This window comes from Hylobates moloch, unplaced genomic scaffold, assembly GCF_009828535.3.
Source record: "Hylobates moloch isolate HMO894 unplaced genomic scaffold, HMol_V3 SCAFFOLD_19, whole genome shotgun sequence".
NCBI classification, from domain to species: domain Eukaryota; kingdom Metazoa; phylum Chordata; class Mammalia; order Primates; family Hylobatidae; genus Hylobates; species Hylobates moloch.
In genome coordinates, this window is record NW_026652294.1 from 27,573,989 (window position 1) to 27,591,640 (window position 17,652).

Here is a 17,652-nt window from a genome sequence, read left to right on the forward strand (position 1 = left end):
ATGGTGAAACCCCATCTCTACTAAAACTACAAAAATTAGCTGGGCGTGGTGGTGCGCACCTGTAGTCCCAGCTACTCAGGAAGCTGAGGCAAGAGAATCACTTGAACTAGGGAGGCGGAGGTTTCAGTGAGCCAAGATCAAGCCACTGCACTCCAGCCTGAGTGACAGAGCGAGACTCCATCTCAAAAAAAAAAAAAAAAAACTGAGGTAGGATTTACAGAGTGCGGGTGGGGGAAGCCAGTGGCCCCTACTTTTCTGTCCCCTCCTAACATGTTCACTTACCCCCTGATGCTGTGGCTGGACAGGAGGGCCACCCACCCCAGCAGCCGTGAGTTGATGACACTCTGCCAGCCTGGCCCTGTCCTCCCTGGCCCCCCGCTTGTGGACTGCTTGGAATGGGGAAGCAAGAACAACCACACTTGAACCACCCACTGTCTCCTTTCCTTCATGTACATTCAGCCATTCGTTCAATATTCATTCAATACCGTGGTGGACATGGACACCCCTCCCCCCATAGAGAGAATATTGTCATGGGAGAATACAGACACTACATGTCAGATTATTTTTTTCTCTTCCTCAACTTGCAAAACTTTTCTGGGGTGCAAGAGAGATGGGCAGGTGATTGTGGGCAAGAACGATTCTACAGGAACGGGAGAGACCCAGAAAAGGTAGAGACAGTGTCAGCAGTCTAATTATTATTATTATTATTATTATTATTATTATTTTGTTTTTTTGAGACGGAATCTTGCTCTGTCGCCCAGACTGGAGTGCAGTGGTGCGATCTTGGCTCACTGCAACCTCCACTTCCCTGGTTCAAGCGATCCTCCTGCCTCAGCCTCCTGAGTAGCTGAGATCACACCCGGCTAATTTTTTTGCATTTTTAGTAGAGATGGGATTTCACCATGTTGGCCAGGCTGGTCACGAACTTCTGACCTCAAGTGATACACCCCACCTCGGCCTCCCAGTGCTGAGATTGCCACATCCTAATGATATCATCGTATCTTCTTTTTAAAGATTAAAGACAGACGGCAACACTGGGGTTGCAGAGCTCAGCAGCCAGTCCCGGCCCCCTGCCTCCTCCCTCATAAGGTTCCCCTGATCCCCAGGACATGGGCTTCCACATCTGCACATCTGGGAGACAAATGCACCATCAGGGAGGGCAAATCATACCTGGGAAGGGCCTGACTCCAGCAGTTTCAGCAGTGGCTGAAAGATCATGGCTATTTTTGCCATCATTACAATGGAATGTCCACTCCCTCCAGCCACCTCCACAGCACTCAACACCGGTGTCCGGCCACTCTACATGGACGTGTGGGGAACACAGCACAGGCCTCTTGGCTTGGCTGTGGTCACTGGGAGGGAGCAGGGAGGGACAGCTGCCAAGAGGACGGGGGAGGGAGCCCGCTACTCAGGAACGCTGGGGCAAGACATGAGACAAAGGGCTGCCTTCACCCACCAGTAGAAGCCTGACTCTGAGCCCAAAGAAACTGGCCACCTGTGTGCTGACCCCAGGGCCTTAGGACAGGTCCCCAAGTGGACGTCTCAAAGAGAGTCCCACATTCCAGGGCACGTGGGAACTCTGGCCTTCTGGCAGCTGGAGGGGAGCAGGAAGGGCACAGCTGTCTGAGACCCGTGTGGCTTCCCAGAAAGAGGTGCCATCCCTGAGGAGGCACCAGTGCTCACAGACTCCTGGTTGCCAGTCTTGCCAGGGCAAAAAGGCAAGCGAAGGAAACTCTCTCTTCGTGGGGCACTCTGCCTTGCAGTGTCAGGTGAGATCCCGGGGGAAAGGTGGCTTGAGCTCCTCTGGAATGTGCAGGGAGGACTCCGTAAGGCCCGGCTCTGGCTCCAAGCTGGGCAGCAGGCGAGCCCCGGAGCTCCACCAGCCCCGTTGGCAGAGGAGGGCCCTCACGAGGCAGGAGCCCATGATTCATGCTCTGCTGGAATTTGTCAAGCATGCCGAGATTCGCAGCTCCTCCGAGATCAGGTCCTGCCCTGATCAAAAGAAAAGAAGATGGATGAGGACACTATAAACAGGGCAGAGCCACCCAGCTGGCCTCGGGGATGCAGGCGGTGTGTGTTCTGGGTTCTCACGAAGCTAAGAAACTCTAAATCCAGGTTGACATCGTGGCACACCGCCTCCTGCTTCAGGGGGACGCAGGGGACAAGGAGGAGCTATTGGCAGAGCGTTCGGTTCCTGCAAGTTCCAACTTCTGCTAAAATTGGTTAATTGGTTCCTTTGCATGATTCAGGGCACACAGGTTTCTCTGTCCACAAAATTTGCTCACTTGCACACCCAGAGAAATGGACTTGGCTTGGTTTTTCCAACCTTTTGCCTCTGCGGAATCAGCAGTGGACGTGTGAGCGGGGGCCTCTGTCCCTGTCATGTGAGGAGGTCAGGCAGGACAGGCAGGGAGCACTGGGCAATGAGTCAGGAGGCCTGCTGGGGAGCTTGGGTGAGTCTATTTTGCTCTCTGGACCTCAGTCTTCTCTGGTTGATGTAATAAAATCCTACAAACTTAGTCTTTTTTTTTTTTTTCTGAGACAGAATCTTACTCTCTCACCCAGGCTGGAGTGCAGTGCCATGATCTCAACTCACTGCAACCTTCACCTCCCAGGTTCAAGCGATTCTCCTGCCTCAGCCTCCCAAGTAGCTGGGATTATAGGCATGTGCCACCATGCCCAGCTAATTTTGATATTTTTAGTAGAGACGAGGTTTCACCATGTTGGCCAGGCTGGTCTCAAACTCCTGACCTCAGGTGATCCACCCACCTTGGCCTCCCAAAGTGCTGGGATTACAGGTATGAGCCACTGCGCCCAGCCACACAAACTCTTTTGTTTTTTGTTTTTTGTTTTTGAGACGGAGTCTCGCTGTGTCGCCCCAGCTGGAGTGCAGTGGCGCGATCTCGGCTCACTGCAAGCTCCGCCTCCCGAGTTCATGCCATTCTCCTGCCTCAGCCTCCCGAGTAGCTGGGACTACAGTCGCCCACCACCACGCCCGGCTAATTTTTTTTTTATTTTTTTTTTAGTAGAGACAGGGTTTTACCGTGTTAATCAGGATGGTCTCGATCTCCTGACCTCGTGATCCGCCCGCCTCGGCCTCCCAAAGTGTTGGGATTACAGGCGTGAGCCACCACGCCTGGCCCAAACTTAGTCTTAAAGTTAACTTAGTCTTAAACAAGATGCTGATTATCTGCTGGTTGCGGAGGCCAGCGGTCTGAGATGGCTCTCTCTACATCTCTACATGGGTGAACGTCACAATGTCTGCCTTGTTGGGGTCAAGCCAGGTTCTGCTGGGAAGCCAGTGCTCATGGTCTGCCAGAGCCCAGGACGGGGCTGTGCAGTCGGCAGGAGGGTGAGTGATCCATCAGTGTCACTCCTGGCCAGGGTGTTCTGGGAGGAGAAGGGGGGCTTTGTTCGAGTGGAAGCCAGGAGCATTCCCAAGGCTGGCCTTTGGGGGGTAACCACTGTGACCCCCAAATCCTCACCACACTTCAGAGATGCTTCCTGGGGCCAAGACCGGGGGAAGGCTGCTTCATTTCATCCGGGCCATGCACCATTGTTGGGGGCCTGCCTGTGCCCAGCCCTGTGCTGGACTCGGCCCCTAATTTTTCAGATGTGTGGCCCCGCCCTTGCTAAGTCCCGTCTGCTGTGCTGGGGAGACGGACATACACACATACTCGGTCAAATACTGTGGAGCAAAACCAAGGGACAGGTCAGTCTAGAGAGACAGTGAAGGGGGCGTGTCTGTGAAAGCTGTCCAGGGTAACTGGGTTTTGAAGGTTCTCCAGGCAGATGAGAATGTGGAATTCCAGCCAAGGGGAAAAACGTATACAAAGACCTAGAGGAATCAAACAGAGTCTGTGTGTCAGAGGAGGGTTTGGGACTATAAGCAATTTAATATTACTGAGGGGTGAAATCGCAGGGGTAGAGAGGGGGTGGGAGATGAGGTCAGAGGTAGGCAGGGGTGGGTTAAGCGGTCTGGCCTTTGTGCTGCAGGCACTGGGGATTTTCAGCTGTAGAGGGACAAGGTCAGCTGTGCGTCTGAGAGCATGGGTGGCTGGGGAAGAGCAGGGGTCGGGGAGGAGACCAGCTGAGCGCAGAACCAGATGCCCATGGTGAGATGTTGCTGGAGGACCCAGGTGAAGAGGCGGCTTTCCATCCTGAGAGATGTCTGCCTAGGACAACACACAGGGCACCAGAACCCCCCCCACAATGACTCTGGACAGCCAAGAGGTGAGTCACCCCAAAGTCCTACCCAGCAGCTTCTTTGGTGGAGGAGGGGACTACTGTCCCCAGGCTGCCAGTCTCAGAGATAGAGAGTTCTTGTCTTTCTCATAGTCAGCAATTCCAACATTTGAGAGTCATTGCTTTGACTACGACCCTGCTCACCCACCTGCAGTGATGAGGGGAGTTGCATCTCTTTGTTTCTGCCTCTGTAAATGTGGACACCCGGCCCCTTTACTGTGGCAGTTCTGCCGGGCGAGGCCTCCCAACCCGTGTGGAGAAGTGGCTTTGAGAGGCCCCCGCTCCCGCACCCCAGTCAGGTGAATATGATCATGTCCTTTCGTGACCAGTGTGGGGACAGCAGCAGGAATTAGAGCAGTGGGACAGGCACCAGCACCCACTCCTTCAGGCCGGGCTTTCTCCCCATCTCCTACCCTGTTCCCTCCTGCGAGGGGCTCTTCTCTGGCCAGTGGGGCGAAGGCCAGAGGAGAGGGGTGGGGATGCCTATCCTGTCCTACCTGCCTTCACCGTGGAGCAGGGCAGTTGGGGCCAGTCCATGCGGCAGGTTCTGGCTCATAGGACGGGCCCAGAGCCAGGCAGCCTTTCTCACTGGGTCCGTCTGGGTGGGCTCCTGGACGTGGGGACGGCATCTCCAAGGAGAAGACTGGAGATGAGGCTTGTGGAGGGGAAGGCGGACCTGGGGCAGGAGGGAGGGATTCCAGAAGCTTCCGGATGGGAGGTAGACTGCAGGGAATGTGGGATCTCCCCAGAGAAAGGCCAGACATCCCCGGTGTCGGGAGCTGGGCCGTGGAGGGGGAGTTTGGTGAATGCCCTGGCCATGGCCCAACAGGACAGAGCTTTGGCTTTAGTGTAAATCGGAATCTCCCCTCTACTTTTGCATGGGGTGTGGACGTGGTAACAAATTGGGGCTCTTCCGGGAAATAAGAGGGGGATGGACCCCACACGTCCAGGGTCCAAAAAAACTCCACCTCCCTCTATGCCCCAAGTGTCCAGAGAAGGTGTAGCTTCTCTGCTTTGCCTGTAACCCTCTGAGTGTCCTCCTGAGCCCCTTCTGCTGGGCAGTGGGCACAAAACGAGGCCAGCCCAGCCAGGCACAGTGGCTCGTGCCTGTAATCCCAGCACTCTGGGAGGCCGAGGTGGGCAGATCATGAGGTCAGGAGTTTGAAACCAGCCTGACCAACACGGTGAAACTCTGTCCCTCCTAAAAACACAAAAATTAGCCAGGCATAGTGGCATGCACCTGTAATCCCAGCTACTCAGGAAGCTGAGGCCAGAGAATCACTTGAACCCAGGAGGAGGAGGTTGCAGTGAGCCAAGATCACGCCATTGCACTCCAGCCTGGGCATTGTGAGTGAGACTCCATCTAAAAAGAACAAAAAACAAAAAACCGAGGCCAGCCCAGTGACATCAGACCCCAGATCCCTCCCCTCCTCCACTCCACTGCCGTCTCTCCAGTTTCTGGGTGCTTGAGGGGACGATGTGGCTTATGTGGCCGCCTGGTGGCAGGGGTTCTCAGGGCCTCCAGTCTGAGTCTCTGCCTCCTCATCCTCCAGCCTGCTGTACCCTGGAGGACCCATGTCCTGCTGTCCTGGCTCCCGCTGGCATTGGCAGGTGGGGGGCTGGGGACAGGTCTCCTGGCCTCAGCTTGCCCTAGAACTTGGACCCTCCATCTGCTACCCCCTGCTCCCATGCTGCTGCAGGCCCCGACAGTCTCCCAGCCACTTCTGGGTCCCAGGAATGCCAAGCCCCAGCCTCCAGCTCTCTGGCCACACGGACCACATTGCACAGGCTGGTGCTAGAGCAGCCCATGAGGCCATCTCCGTCTGGGGAGCAGAATTCTGACACGGACCCAAAAAGAGCTTTGTGGCTCTCTGCAGAGCTGATAGCCCAGGAAGCATCTCATTTTTAAAGCAATAATGCCACTAGATAGGCAGAGCTGAGGAAATGCTACATGGCCAGGACAGGCGAGGGTAGGCCCAGCAGCTGGAAGCCCCCCGGAACCAGGGCAGTCCTCCCGTGGGGCCGTGGGGAGACTTCTCCCTCTCTCCCTCAAAATGGCCTCCCTTAGCCCCTGCCTTTCTTCTTCCTCACTCTGAGCTGCTTTCCCTGCTTCTCCAGGCACCCTGTCATCGGCCAGAGCTCCTGGGCTCAGCTCTCTCCCCAGTTCAAATGAACGGCTCCTGGTGAACGAGAATCTTGTTTCTAATTTCCAGTTCCCAAGCTGGCCTGGTCTGTGTGGAGCAGCTGCATGGTCAAGTCATCAGCGTCAGACGGGGTCATGAGAGTACACACAAAGGTGTTCACTGAGGGCTGCATGGGGCCCAAAACCCAGCCCAGCCTGGCTCACCCAGCCCGGCTACCTGGCATGGGCTGGCTGCTGCCGCCAGGAAGGGCCCCTCTCAAATGCACACAGGCACAACGGCAGCTGATGACAAATGGCTCCACTCCTTCCTGCCTTCACGCCTTCTGCAAGGTGACATTTCAGCTCATGGGAAGGTGGGAGCTACTTCCCCACCCCTGCAATCTGGCAGATGGCCTTATGATTTGTTCTGACCATACAGTGAGGCGGAAGTGATGTCAGTTCTGAGCCTAGGCCTTAAGTGTTCTTCTGCCCTTCAGGAGCCCTGCGTTAGAGGATGAGAGGCCACATGGAGCCGAGAGCAACTGTCCCAGCTGAGGTCCCAGGAATGTGAACCCAGCTAAAACAGCAGAGCCACGTTGCCAACCCTTAGTGACCTCAGAAGTGAGTGAGACTCCGTCTAAATAAATGAATAAATAAATAAATAAATAAATAAATAAATAAATAAATAAATAAAGTGCCAGGCGTGGTGGCTCCACAACTGTAATCCTAGCACTTTGGGAGGCCGATGTGGGCAGATTGCTTGAGCCCAGGAGTTCATGACCAGCCTGGGCAACATGGCGAAACCCCATCTCTACAAAAATGTACAAAAATTAGCAGATGTGGTGGAGCATGCCTGTAGTCCCAGCTACTCAGGAGGCTGAGGTAGGAGGATCACTTGAGCTTGAGAAGTCTAGGCAGCAGTGAGCTGTGATAGTGCCACTGCACTCTAGCCTGGGAGACAGAGTAAGACTCTGCCAGGAAAAAAAAAAAAAAAAATAGGAAGGGAGGGAGGGAGGGAAAAGAAAAGAAATAGATGAAGTCTGTTCATCTATCAATTTTTCCTTTTTGATTGTCTTACTTATTCTATCTAAGGAATTCCAGCTAAATCTGCCTACATATTAAAGAAGTTTTTTGTTTTTGTTCGTTTGTTTGTTTGTTCGTTTTTGAGACAGAGTTTCGCTCTTGTTGCCCAGGCTGGAGTGCAATGGCACGATCTTGGCTCACCGCAACCTCTGCCTCCCAGGTTCAAGCAATTCACCTGCCTCAGCCTCCAAAGTAGCTGGGATTACAGGCATGCACCACCACTCCCAGCTAATTTTGTATTTTTAGCAGAGACGGGTTTCTCCATGTTGCTCAGGATGGTCTCAAACTCCCAACTTCAGGTGATCTGCCCACCTTGGCCTCCCAACGTGCTGGGATTACAGGCGTGAGCCACCTCGCCTGTAATCCCAGGCCGATTAAGGAGGATTTAATGGAATAAGGAAGGTGATTAAAAAGGCAAAAGAGTCTATTGGAGACAAAAAGGCCAGAGAGATTTGAAAAAGAACCAAATATACTTTTACAAGTGAAAAAATACAAATGTTGAAACTATGAATTAAACAGCTGAAGAGAGAATCAGTGAATTGGAGCATAGATATGAAGAAATTTCCTAGGATGCAACATAGAAAGATGAGAAGAGAGAAAATATGAAAGAAAGGTAAGAAGGCTGGGAGGAGAGAATGAGTGAGTCTAATGTGCATCTAATCAGAATTCCTAGAATTCCAGATCCCTGGATGAGGTGGTACTAAGTGGGGGCAATGGGTGGGGGTGCAGTGCAGGGCTGTTCCAGGCAGAGGGAACAACACACGCAAGACCCCAAGGAACCTAACCAAAGCCGGTCTGCTAAAGCCCTTGCTCTGTGCTGCCTTATGCAGGGCAATGCTGGGGCACAGACTGGGCTTAAACACTGTCCCTGCCTGAGCAGTAGGCAGTCTGGTGGGGAGCCAGCCACAGTGAGGTAGACAGCCGTGCTACTGCCTGGCCAACTCCATTTCCCCTTCAACTGCTAACTATACCTCTTCTCCTCCCCAACTCTCAGGCCACATGGCCCAGGTAGAGCTAGCCCCAGTCCTTCATGCTTCAGGGAGGGACATGTGACCTTGGCCAGGTTAATCATAGCCAGTGAGGTCCAGTACTGAAACTTTTGTTAGAACCATTGGGCAGAGGAAATCTCTGGTTCGTCCAGGGGTGCTGACAGGGGAGAATGTGGGTCTGGAACCACCATGACATGGAACCAACATAAAGAAAGGCCCCGTTTGAGCCCTGGATCCAAGTTTCCTGAAGATACCCTGGACATAATGGTTACAGAAGTTAATAGATTTCCTTTCTGTTTGAGCTGGTCTCAGCTGTTTTTTTCTGTTACATATAACTCCTTGCCCTGTCCCTGAAACAGAGGGAAACCCCAAGGCTGGAGACCCCATGGGAGGACCTGACCCAGCCTAGGGGTCAGTGAGGCTTCTTATGGGAGGTGATAGCCAGGCTGGGTCTTGATTGCTGCACCAGAGTTAGCTGGAGGGAAGAGGTGTGCCCGGGCAGGCTGGTGCAGGTGCTGGCTGCCTTCCCAGGAGTTAGGGCAGCTCACTGGCTCCTGGGCACAGTCTCTGCCCAGGCAGGCCCTGGGCTCCCAGGTCAGCTCTCCGCAGCGGCTTCTGAGGGTCTCAGGGTTTGGCAGGAACAGGAGGCCTAAAGAGGGGACAACTCAGAAGCACTGCATAGGGTAGGGCGGGCCAGCCTCCAAGGGTCTTATTTCATGAGTCACGTCAGTGTCAGGACCTCCAACCTCAGGATCCACTGAGGTTTGTGAGAGGAGCTGTGTTGGGAGGTCACCAGCCCATCCTGTCCCTCCCTGGCCCCCAGCATAGCCAGTGCCATGACCACCCCTAGGTCGTGGTGCCAGGCAGATATAATGTGCAGGGCACCAAACCAAGTGGGCTTAAGAATCTGCTCTCAGCTCTATAGGCCAGGTGCGGTGGCTCACGCCTGTAATCCCAGCACTTTGGGAGGCCGAGGTGGGCGGATCACGAGGTCAGGAGATCAAGACCATCCTGGCTAACACGGTGAAATCCCGTCTCTACCAAAAATACAAATTGGCACTCACCATGTTCATCTCTGCAGATCAACACCGAAACGGGCGCATGGGCTCTGTCCCTCTGTGTCCACCCTGTCCTCTCCTCCAAGAACCCTTCCCTGATCACCCAAGGCATAAATGTTTCATCCTGCCTCTAACAGCCCTTTGAGCCAGGACCCCAGGCTGCCGTGGGAGGTGGTTACTTGTAGGTATGTTGTATTTTCCTTTGGTTCATCTCTGTCTACTCAGGGCCTAGCGAGGACCTGGCAAGAACACCTGATAGGGTAAGTCCTAGCCAGAGAAATCAGGCCAGAGAAAGAAAGAAAGGGCATCCAATTGGAAAAGAGGCAGTCAAACTCTCTCTGTTTGCCAACGATACAATCTTATACCTAGAAAACACCAAAGATTACTCCAAAAGACTCCTAGATTTGATAAAGTCTCAAGTTACAAAATCAATGTATACAAATCAGTAGCATTGCCATACTCCAACAATGATCAAGCTGAGAATCACAAGAACTCAATCCCTTTTTTTTTTTTTAACCTTTGAGATGGAGTCTCGCTGTTGTTGCCCAGGCTGGAGTGCAATGGCACGATCTCGGCTCACTGCATCCTCTGCCTCCCAGGTTCAGCAGTTCTCCTGCCTCTGCCTCCTGAGTAGCTGGGATTACAGGCACCCGCCACCATGCCCGGCTAATTTTTGTATTTTTAGTAGAGATGGAGTTTCACCAGGTTGGTCCATGCCTGTAATCCCAGCACTTTGGGAGGCCGGGGCGGACGGATCACCTGAGGTCAGGAGTTCAAACTCAATCCCTTTTACAGTACTAGAAACAAAAAGTAAAATGCTTAGGAATATACTTAACCAAGGAGGTGAGCGATCTCTACAAACTATAAAACACTGCTGAAAGAAATCATAGATGACAAAAACACATGGCAATACATCCCATGTTCATGGATTAGAACAATCAATATTGTGAAAGTAACCATACTGCCCAAAGCAATCTACAGAGTCACTGCAATTCCAACCAAAATACCGACACCATTCTTCACAGAATTAGAAAAAACAACCTCAAAATTCATATGGCATCAAAAAAGAACCTGAACAGCCAAAGCAATCCTAAGCAAAAAACAAATCTGGAGGCATCACCTTACCCAACTTCAAATTATACTATAAGGATGTAGTAATCAAGACAGTATCAAGGAAGTGTCTACTGGTCTCAATACTGGTATCAAGGTAGATATATAGACCAATAGAACAGAATAGAGAATCCAGAAATAAAGCCAAATACTTACAGCCAACTGATCTTCCGCAAAGTATACAAAAACGTAAACTGGGGAAATGACATTCTATTCGATAGATGGTGCTGGGAAAATTAGATGGCCACTTGTGGAAGAATGGAACTGGATCCCTATTTCTCACCACATACAAAAATTAACTCACAATGGGTTAAATACTTAAATCTAAGTCCTGAAATCATAAAAATTCTAGAAGGAAGCCTAGGAAAAACTCTCATGGACATTGGCCTCGGCTAAATATTTATAACGAAGGCTCCAAAGGCAAATGCAACAAAAACAAAAATACATAATCAGGACCTACTTAAACTAGAAAGCTTCTACACAGCAAAAGAAATAATCATGAAAGTAAACAGACAACTTAGAGAATGGGAGAAAATGTTTGCAAACTATGCATCTGACAAAGGACTAATACCCAGAATCTACAAGGGACTCAACTCAGCAAGAAAAAAATAATAAGAATTTTGGCTGGGCGCAGTGGCTCATACCTGTAATCCCAGCACTTTGGGAGGGCAAGGCGTGCGGATGACTTGAGGTCAGGAGTTCGAGATCAGCCTGGCCAACATGGTGAAACCCTATCTCTACCAAAAATATATAAAAATTAGCTGGGTGTGATGGCAGGGCCTGTAATCCCAGCTACTCAGTAGGCTGAGGCATGAGACTCAACTTGAATCCAGGAGACACAGGTTGCAGTGAGCCGAGATTGTACCATTGCACTCCAGCCTGGGTGACAGAGTGAGACTTTATCTAAAAAATAAAATAAAATAAAAATAATAAATACTTTATAAACATTAATTTACGGACTCTTCCTAATGACCTTGATGTTATATTCTGTTTGATCCCTATTAACAGACAAGGAAACTCGGGCACAGAGAGGCTAGGTTACTTGTTCAGAGTCACACAGCCAGTGTGCAGCAGAGCCAGAAGTCAAGCCTAGGGAGTCCCTCTCCAGTCTGTGCTCTTAACCCTGGGCCATGACATGTCATCACCCTAGGTGTGCAGTGAGGGGAGTGGGGCCCAGGAAGGGGAAGGGACTCATACCTGAAGCCACACAACCAGGGTCCAGCCCCAGGCAGGCTCTTTCTCCAGAGACAGAGCTGGTTTGGGCCCCTCCTCTCTTCTCCTGGTGACAGTTTTGCCCATGGGCATCCTGTGGGCAAAGGGGAGGCTGAGTTTCTGGTTTGTGGGTGTGTTTCAGGAAGTGCAGCTTGATGGCGTCAGTCTTTGCGTGCAGGGAGAGGAGCTGAGTGGAGGCTGGCTGGATGACAGGGCCTAGACCTCCAGACGACGGAAAGGAGCAGAGAAGACGAGGGATGCGTCCCGGCACTGGTATTGCGGAGACAGACCCCGACCCCCAGGAGGAGTATGTAGGGGTGAGGAAGGGGCTGTTGGTTCCCCCGCTGGTGAGCAAGGGCTGGCTGTGGGAGGGGCTCCAGGAGCGGAGGGGAACTGTTAAAGATTCAGACACAGCCGGGCGCGGTGGCTCACGCTTGTAATCCCAGCACTTTGAGAGGCTGAGGCGGGCGAATCACCTGAGGTCAGGAGTTCAGACCAGCCTGCCCAATATGGAGAAACCCGTCTCTACTAGAAAATACAAAAATTAGCCAGGCGTGATGGTGCACACCTGTAGTCCCAGCTACTACGGAGGCTGAGGCAGGAGAATCGCTGAACTCGGGAGGCGGAAGTTGCAGTGAGGTGAGATTGCACCACTGCACTCCAGCCTGGGTGACAGAGTGAGACTGTGTCTCAAAAAAAAAAAAAAAAGATTCAGACCCAGCCTCAGCCCCCTGTGTCACATAAACTGTTCTCCTCCTAGGGCAGGCTTAGAGGGGCCCATGCCTGGGGCACCCAGGTTGGCAGGCAGCTTTGTGGATGCCTCTGGGGAGGGCTTCCTGACTGCAGGCCGGCTCTGGGGTGCTGCAGAAGAACTCACTTCCATCTCCCCTATGGTGGTGCCGTAGGCAGCCATGTTTGACAACATGTGACTGTGCCTGGTGGTCACGTGATGCCAAGGCACCACACCATAGGTCAGCCCAGAACCAATAGCTGGTGGCAGGAAGCAAGGAGCTGAACGAGTGGATTCACCCTGGGGACTTCAGCCTGGCCATCCCAGAAGAGGCAGTTGCTGACGGGGTCTTGTGGAGGGCTGAGGATGAGGGAGGTCTGGGGGTCTTGAGGGCCACATAGGGCCTTGGGAAGTCTTGGGAATTTAGGGGACCTAGGAGACCTTGTGGGGCCACAGGAGGGCCTAAGGGGCCTGGGGGGCCTTGGGGATCGTTGAGGGACCTGGGAAGGCCTTGAGAGGTCTCTGGAGGATCTTTTGGGCCTTGGGGGCCTGAGGAGCCTTGGGGGACCTCCAGAGGCCTAAGGGACCTTGGGAAATCTTTGGGACCTTAGGGGTAGAGGGGATGTAGGCGACTTGAGAGGCCTGGGGCTTTGGGTGGACCTTGGAAAGCAACGGGGGTTGGGAGGGCCATGGCGGGTGGAGCAGCACCCCAGAGGGCCTGGGTCATGCTGCGGCCACAGCCTGGATACTGTGCTCCGGCTCCGGGAGCCCTGGTCATTCCCTCTGTGTGATGGGGGGATCCCAGGCCTGCTCCAGAGTCCCTGTGAGGGTGAAGCGATCCCAAGGGGACAGTCATTGCCCCCGCTCTCAGGCCTGCATGCCCCACACTCCACTTCCACACAAGCTCATCTGAAGGCACATGAGGCTGTGTGGTCTACCAAAGGCTATGTGGGCACGTGGAGGAAGGACCCCCATTGCGAGACATCCCCCTGTCCCCAGAGCTCCTCTCACGCTGACAGCCACTCTCTTCACTGGTTCGTATAAAGTGCCCAGAATGGTGCCCGGCACACAGGAGGTGTGAGCCGTCGTCACTGCTGTCACTGTCTCTCAGTTCTCTCTTTCCCTGACGGCCTCTCAGGATCCCTCTTTTTGCCTCCAGCGACCTGGTGCCCTTCGTGTTGGAACAGATGCATCCTGCGATGCTCCTCACGTGAAACAGGAAGAGCCTATAAATGAAAATGTGTGTCTTCCCCCATGGTGTTTAGTTTTTTTGTGGGGGGACCGAGTCTCATTCTGTCGCCCAGGCTGGAGTGCAATGGCGCGATCTCGGCTCACTGCAACCTCCCACCCCCCAGGTTCAAGTGATTCTCCTGCCTCAGCCTCCCGAGTAGCTGGGATTACAGGCATGTGCCACCACGCCCGGCTAATTGTTTGTATTTTTAGTAGAGATGGAGTTTCACCATGTTGGCCAGGCTGGTCTCGAACTCCTGACCTCAGGTGATCTGCCTCGGCCTCCCAAAGTGCTGGGATTACAGGCATGAGCCAGCGCACCTGGCCCCCTGTGGGGTTTAGAAGTAGCTCAGCACAGTCCAGGTGGTCAGGAGATTGAGACCATCCTGGCTAACACGGTGAAACCCCGTCTCTACTAAAAATACAAAAAATTAGCCGAGCATGGTGGTGGGCGCCTGTAGTCCCAGCTACTCGGGAGGGTGAGGCAGGAGAATGGCGTGAACCTGGGAGGTGGAGCTTGCAGTGAGCTGAGATCATGCCACTGCACTCCAGCCTGGGCAACAGAGCGAGACTCCGTCTCAAAAAAAAAAAAAGAAGAAGAAGTAGCTCAGCACAGCATGTGGCAGGTGCCACCCAAGAAGGTGGCACAGAGGACGAAAGTCCACAGAGGACAAATGCAGCCAGCGTGGAAATCAGGCCCCAACTTGTGGGGCCGAGGCCGTGAGCAGCCACAAGGTGGCCCCAGTGAGCTTAGGGACCGGCCAGTGCAGGGCAGGTGGGAGGTTCATGCACAGCTAAGTTAGGCTAAGAGAGACGTGGCAGGGTCTCCCTGGGGCAGCAGGTGGGGGCTCAGCTCACCCTGGCTCCCGGCTGCACAGCTCAGAGTGGGCACCTCCTCACCTGAGGAGAAGGAAGGGCAGCCTGCAGCCAGCAGGTGTGCCAGGATCCTCCTACCTGGGCTGGGGCCCGGAAGGCGAACACAGGGCAGCTGAACCCATTGCAGAGCAGGGCCTGAGGGCTGGCTTGGGAGCAGGTGGTTGGAGTCTGGCTCTGAACAGGCCTTGACCCATCCCTTGGGTCCCCCAGGCCCTTCCCAGCCTCCACCCCCTGCTGCAGGCCACACCTACAGCCTTCTGTGCTGAGGGCTGTGCCCCTGGAAGCCACATGGGGCAGACTGGGGCTGCCTGGGTCCTGGAGCAGCATTTCTGGGGCTTCAGTCCAGGGGAGCTGACTGGGTTTGTGGCTACACTCACACCACACTCCTCCTCCAGGCTGGGCCGGGCGAGAGGAGGGAGATGAAGGAGGGTGGGCCTGCCCTTGCTGGTCATCAGGGTCGCTCATCTCCGGGGATCTGGCTGGAGCTAGTGGTTGAGGAAGGACTGGCTGGTGGCAGGGGCCAGGGCTGGGCTTCTGGTGGGCCAGGCCCCCCTCTAGGGAGGTCTGTGCTCACTGCATCCCTAGGGACACAAGCCCAGGGCCAGGGCCTCAGGCATTCTGGCCTGGCAGGCTGCCTGCCTCAGCCCCACCCCACCCAAGACATCCAGGGACACTGGCCTGTGGCAGACATGCCCACAGCTTTGCTGTGTGTCCATCTTTGTTGCTTCTCCTTTTGGGTAGCTACCCCTACCCCTGTACTTTAACAGGTGAACCCAGTGTGAGCCACTGCCCCGCCCACCAGCCCCTGAATCAGGCCAGAGAAGTGAAAACCATCTGACCACAGAGGAGCCTGGGGGCGCAGCAGGGCCCCAGGTGGCCGGGGGTCGGCCTCAGGGTGGGTGGCCTGGAGGCCAGTTGTCTGGAGGATCCTGAGCGGGGGCGGGGGCAGGCCCTTGGTGCCTTTCCTTCTAAGAGGGGACTCTAAAGGGAGAGAGTGACATCCATCCAAGGCCCACCGTGCAGATGCTGATTACAGAGGCCAGCGGAGGTGACCACAGGTCCCGCCCAAGACAGTCCTGGAGATGGATGGTGGGGCTGGTACCTGTCTTAATTTGCTGCATTGCTAGAAAGAAATACCCGAGGCTGGGTAATTTATAAAGAAAAGGTGGTAGCCGGACGCAGTGGCTCACACCTATAATCACAGCACTTTGGGAGACTGAGGCAGGCAGATCACCTGAGGTCAGGAGTTTGAGACCAGTCTGACCAACATGAAGAAACCGTCTCTACTAAACATACAAAATTGCCGGGCGCGGTGGCTCACGCTTGTAATCCCAGCACTTTGGGAGGCCGAGGCGGGCGGATCACGAGGTCAGGAGATCGAGACCACGGTGAAACCCCGTCTCTACTAAAAATACAAAAAAAAAAAGCCGGGCGTGGTGGCGGGCGCCTGTAGTCCCAGCTGCTCGGAGAGGCTGAGGCAGGAGAATGGCGTGAACCCGGGAGGCGGAGCTTGCAGTGAGCCAAGATTGCGCCACTGCACTCCAGCCTGGGCGACAGAGCAAGACTCCGTCTCAAAAAACAAAACAAAACAAAACAAAACAAAACATACAAAATTAGCCAGGCATGGTGGCACATGCCTGTAATCCCAGCTACTTGGGAGGCTGAGGCAGGAGAATCACTTGAACCTGGAAGGCAGAGGTTGCGGTGAGCCGAAATCGCACCATTGTGCTCCAGCCTGGGCAACAAGAGCGAAACTCCGTCTCAAAAAGAAAAGAAAAGAGGAAAAGAAAAGAAAAGAAAAGAAAAGAAAAGAAAAGAAAAGAAAAGAAAAGGCAGTTATTTGGCTCATAGTTCTTCAGGCTGGTACAAAGAAGCATGGCACCAGCATCTGCTTCTGGTGAGGCATCAGGAAGCTTCCACTCATAGCAGAAGGGGAAAGGGAGCAGGCATCCCATGGAGAGAGGAAGGAGGGAGGAGAGGGGGAGAGGAGGTGCCAGACTCTCTTTAACAACCAGCCCTCATGGGAACTAATAAAGGCAGAACTCACTGTTAACGCAAGCACCAAGCCGTTCATGAGGGGTCCGCTCTCATGATACAGACACCTCCCACCAGGCCCCACCTCCAACACTGAGGATCAAATTTTAACCTGAGATTTGGAGAGGACCACATCCAAACTATATCAGCATCCCAGCAATGAGAATGTACTTCATGTTACCTGAAAATGGCTAAGACAGTAAATGTTTAAACATGTGGGTAAATCTAAGTAACTATTGGCTGCACAGAATAACATTAATTTTTCATGGTGTTTTATATCGATAAAAATTTTATTTATTTATTGAGACAGAGTATCGCTCTATCGCCTAGGCTGGAGTGCAGTGGCGCAATCTCAGCTCACTGCAACCTCCACCTCCAGGGTTCAAGCGATTCTCCTGCCTCAGCCTAACGAATAACCGGGACTACAGGCATGTGCCACCACGCCAGGATAATTTTTGTATTTCTAGTAGAGACAGGGTTTTGCCATGTTGGGCCAGGCTGGTCTTGATCTCCTGACCTCGGACGGTCTGCCCGCCTGGGCCTCCCTAAGTGTTGGGATTACAGGTGTGATCCCCTGTGCCCCGCTTACATAGGCTGGGCGCGGTATAGGCCTTGCCCATACCCATGAATAGCCACTGCATTCCAGCCTGGACAACACAGCAAGACTGTATCTATTTTTTGTTGTTTTTATTAAAGTACATTAGTGGCCGGGTGCAGTGGCTGATGTCTGTAATCCCAGCACTTTGGGAGACTGAGGTGGGAGGATCATTTGAGGTCAGGAGTTTGAGACCAGCCTGGCCAACATGGTGAAACCCTGTCTCTACTAAAAATACAAAAATTAGCCCAGCGTGGTAGTGTGCATCTGTAATCCCAGCTACTCAGGAGGCTGAGGCAGGAGAATCGCTTGAACTCAGGAGGTGGAGGTTGCAGTGAGCCAAGATCGTGCCACTACATACACTCCAG

At 53.5% G+C, this 17,652-nt stretch overlaps 1 protein-coding gene across 1 annotated transcript in view; it reads left to right on the forward strand.

The window, feature by feature from the left end:
- The first annotated feature begins 12,076 nt into the window (after positions 1-12,076).
- GRAMD4 (GRAM domain containing 4) overlaps positions 12,077-17,652 on the forward strand; it is a 108,070-nt gene continuing 102,494 nt past the window's right edge. Inside the window, exon 1 of the mRNA XM_032137975.2 lies at positions 12,077-12,166. Coding sequence (XP_031993866.1) covers positions 12,077-12,166 — 90 coding nt within the window. The remainder of the gene's footprint in view (positions 12,167-17,652) is intronic.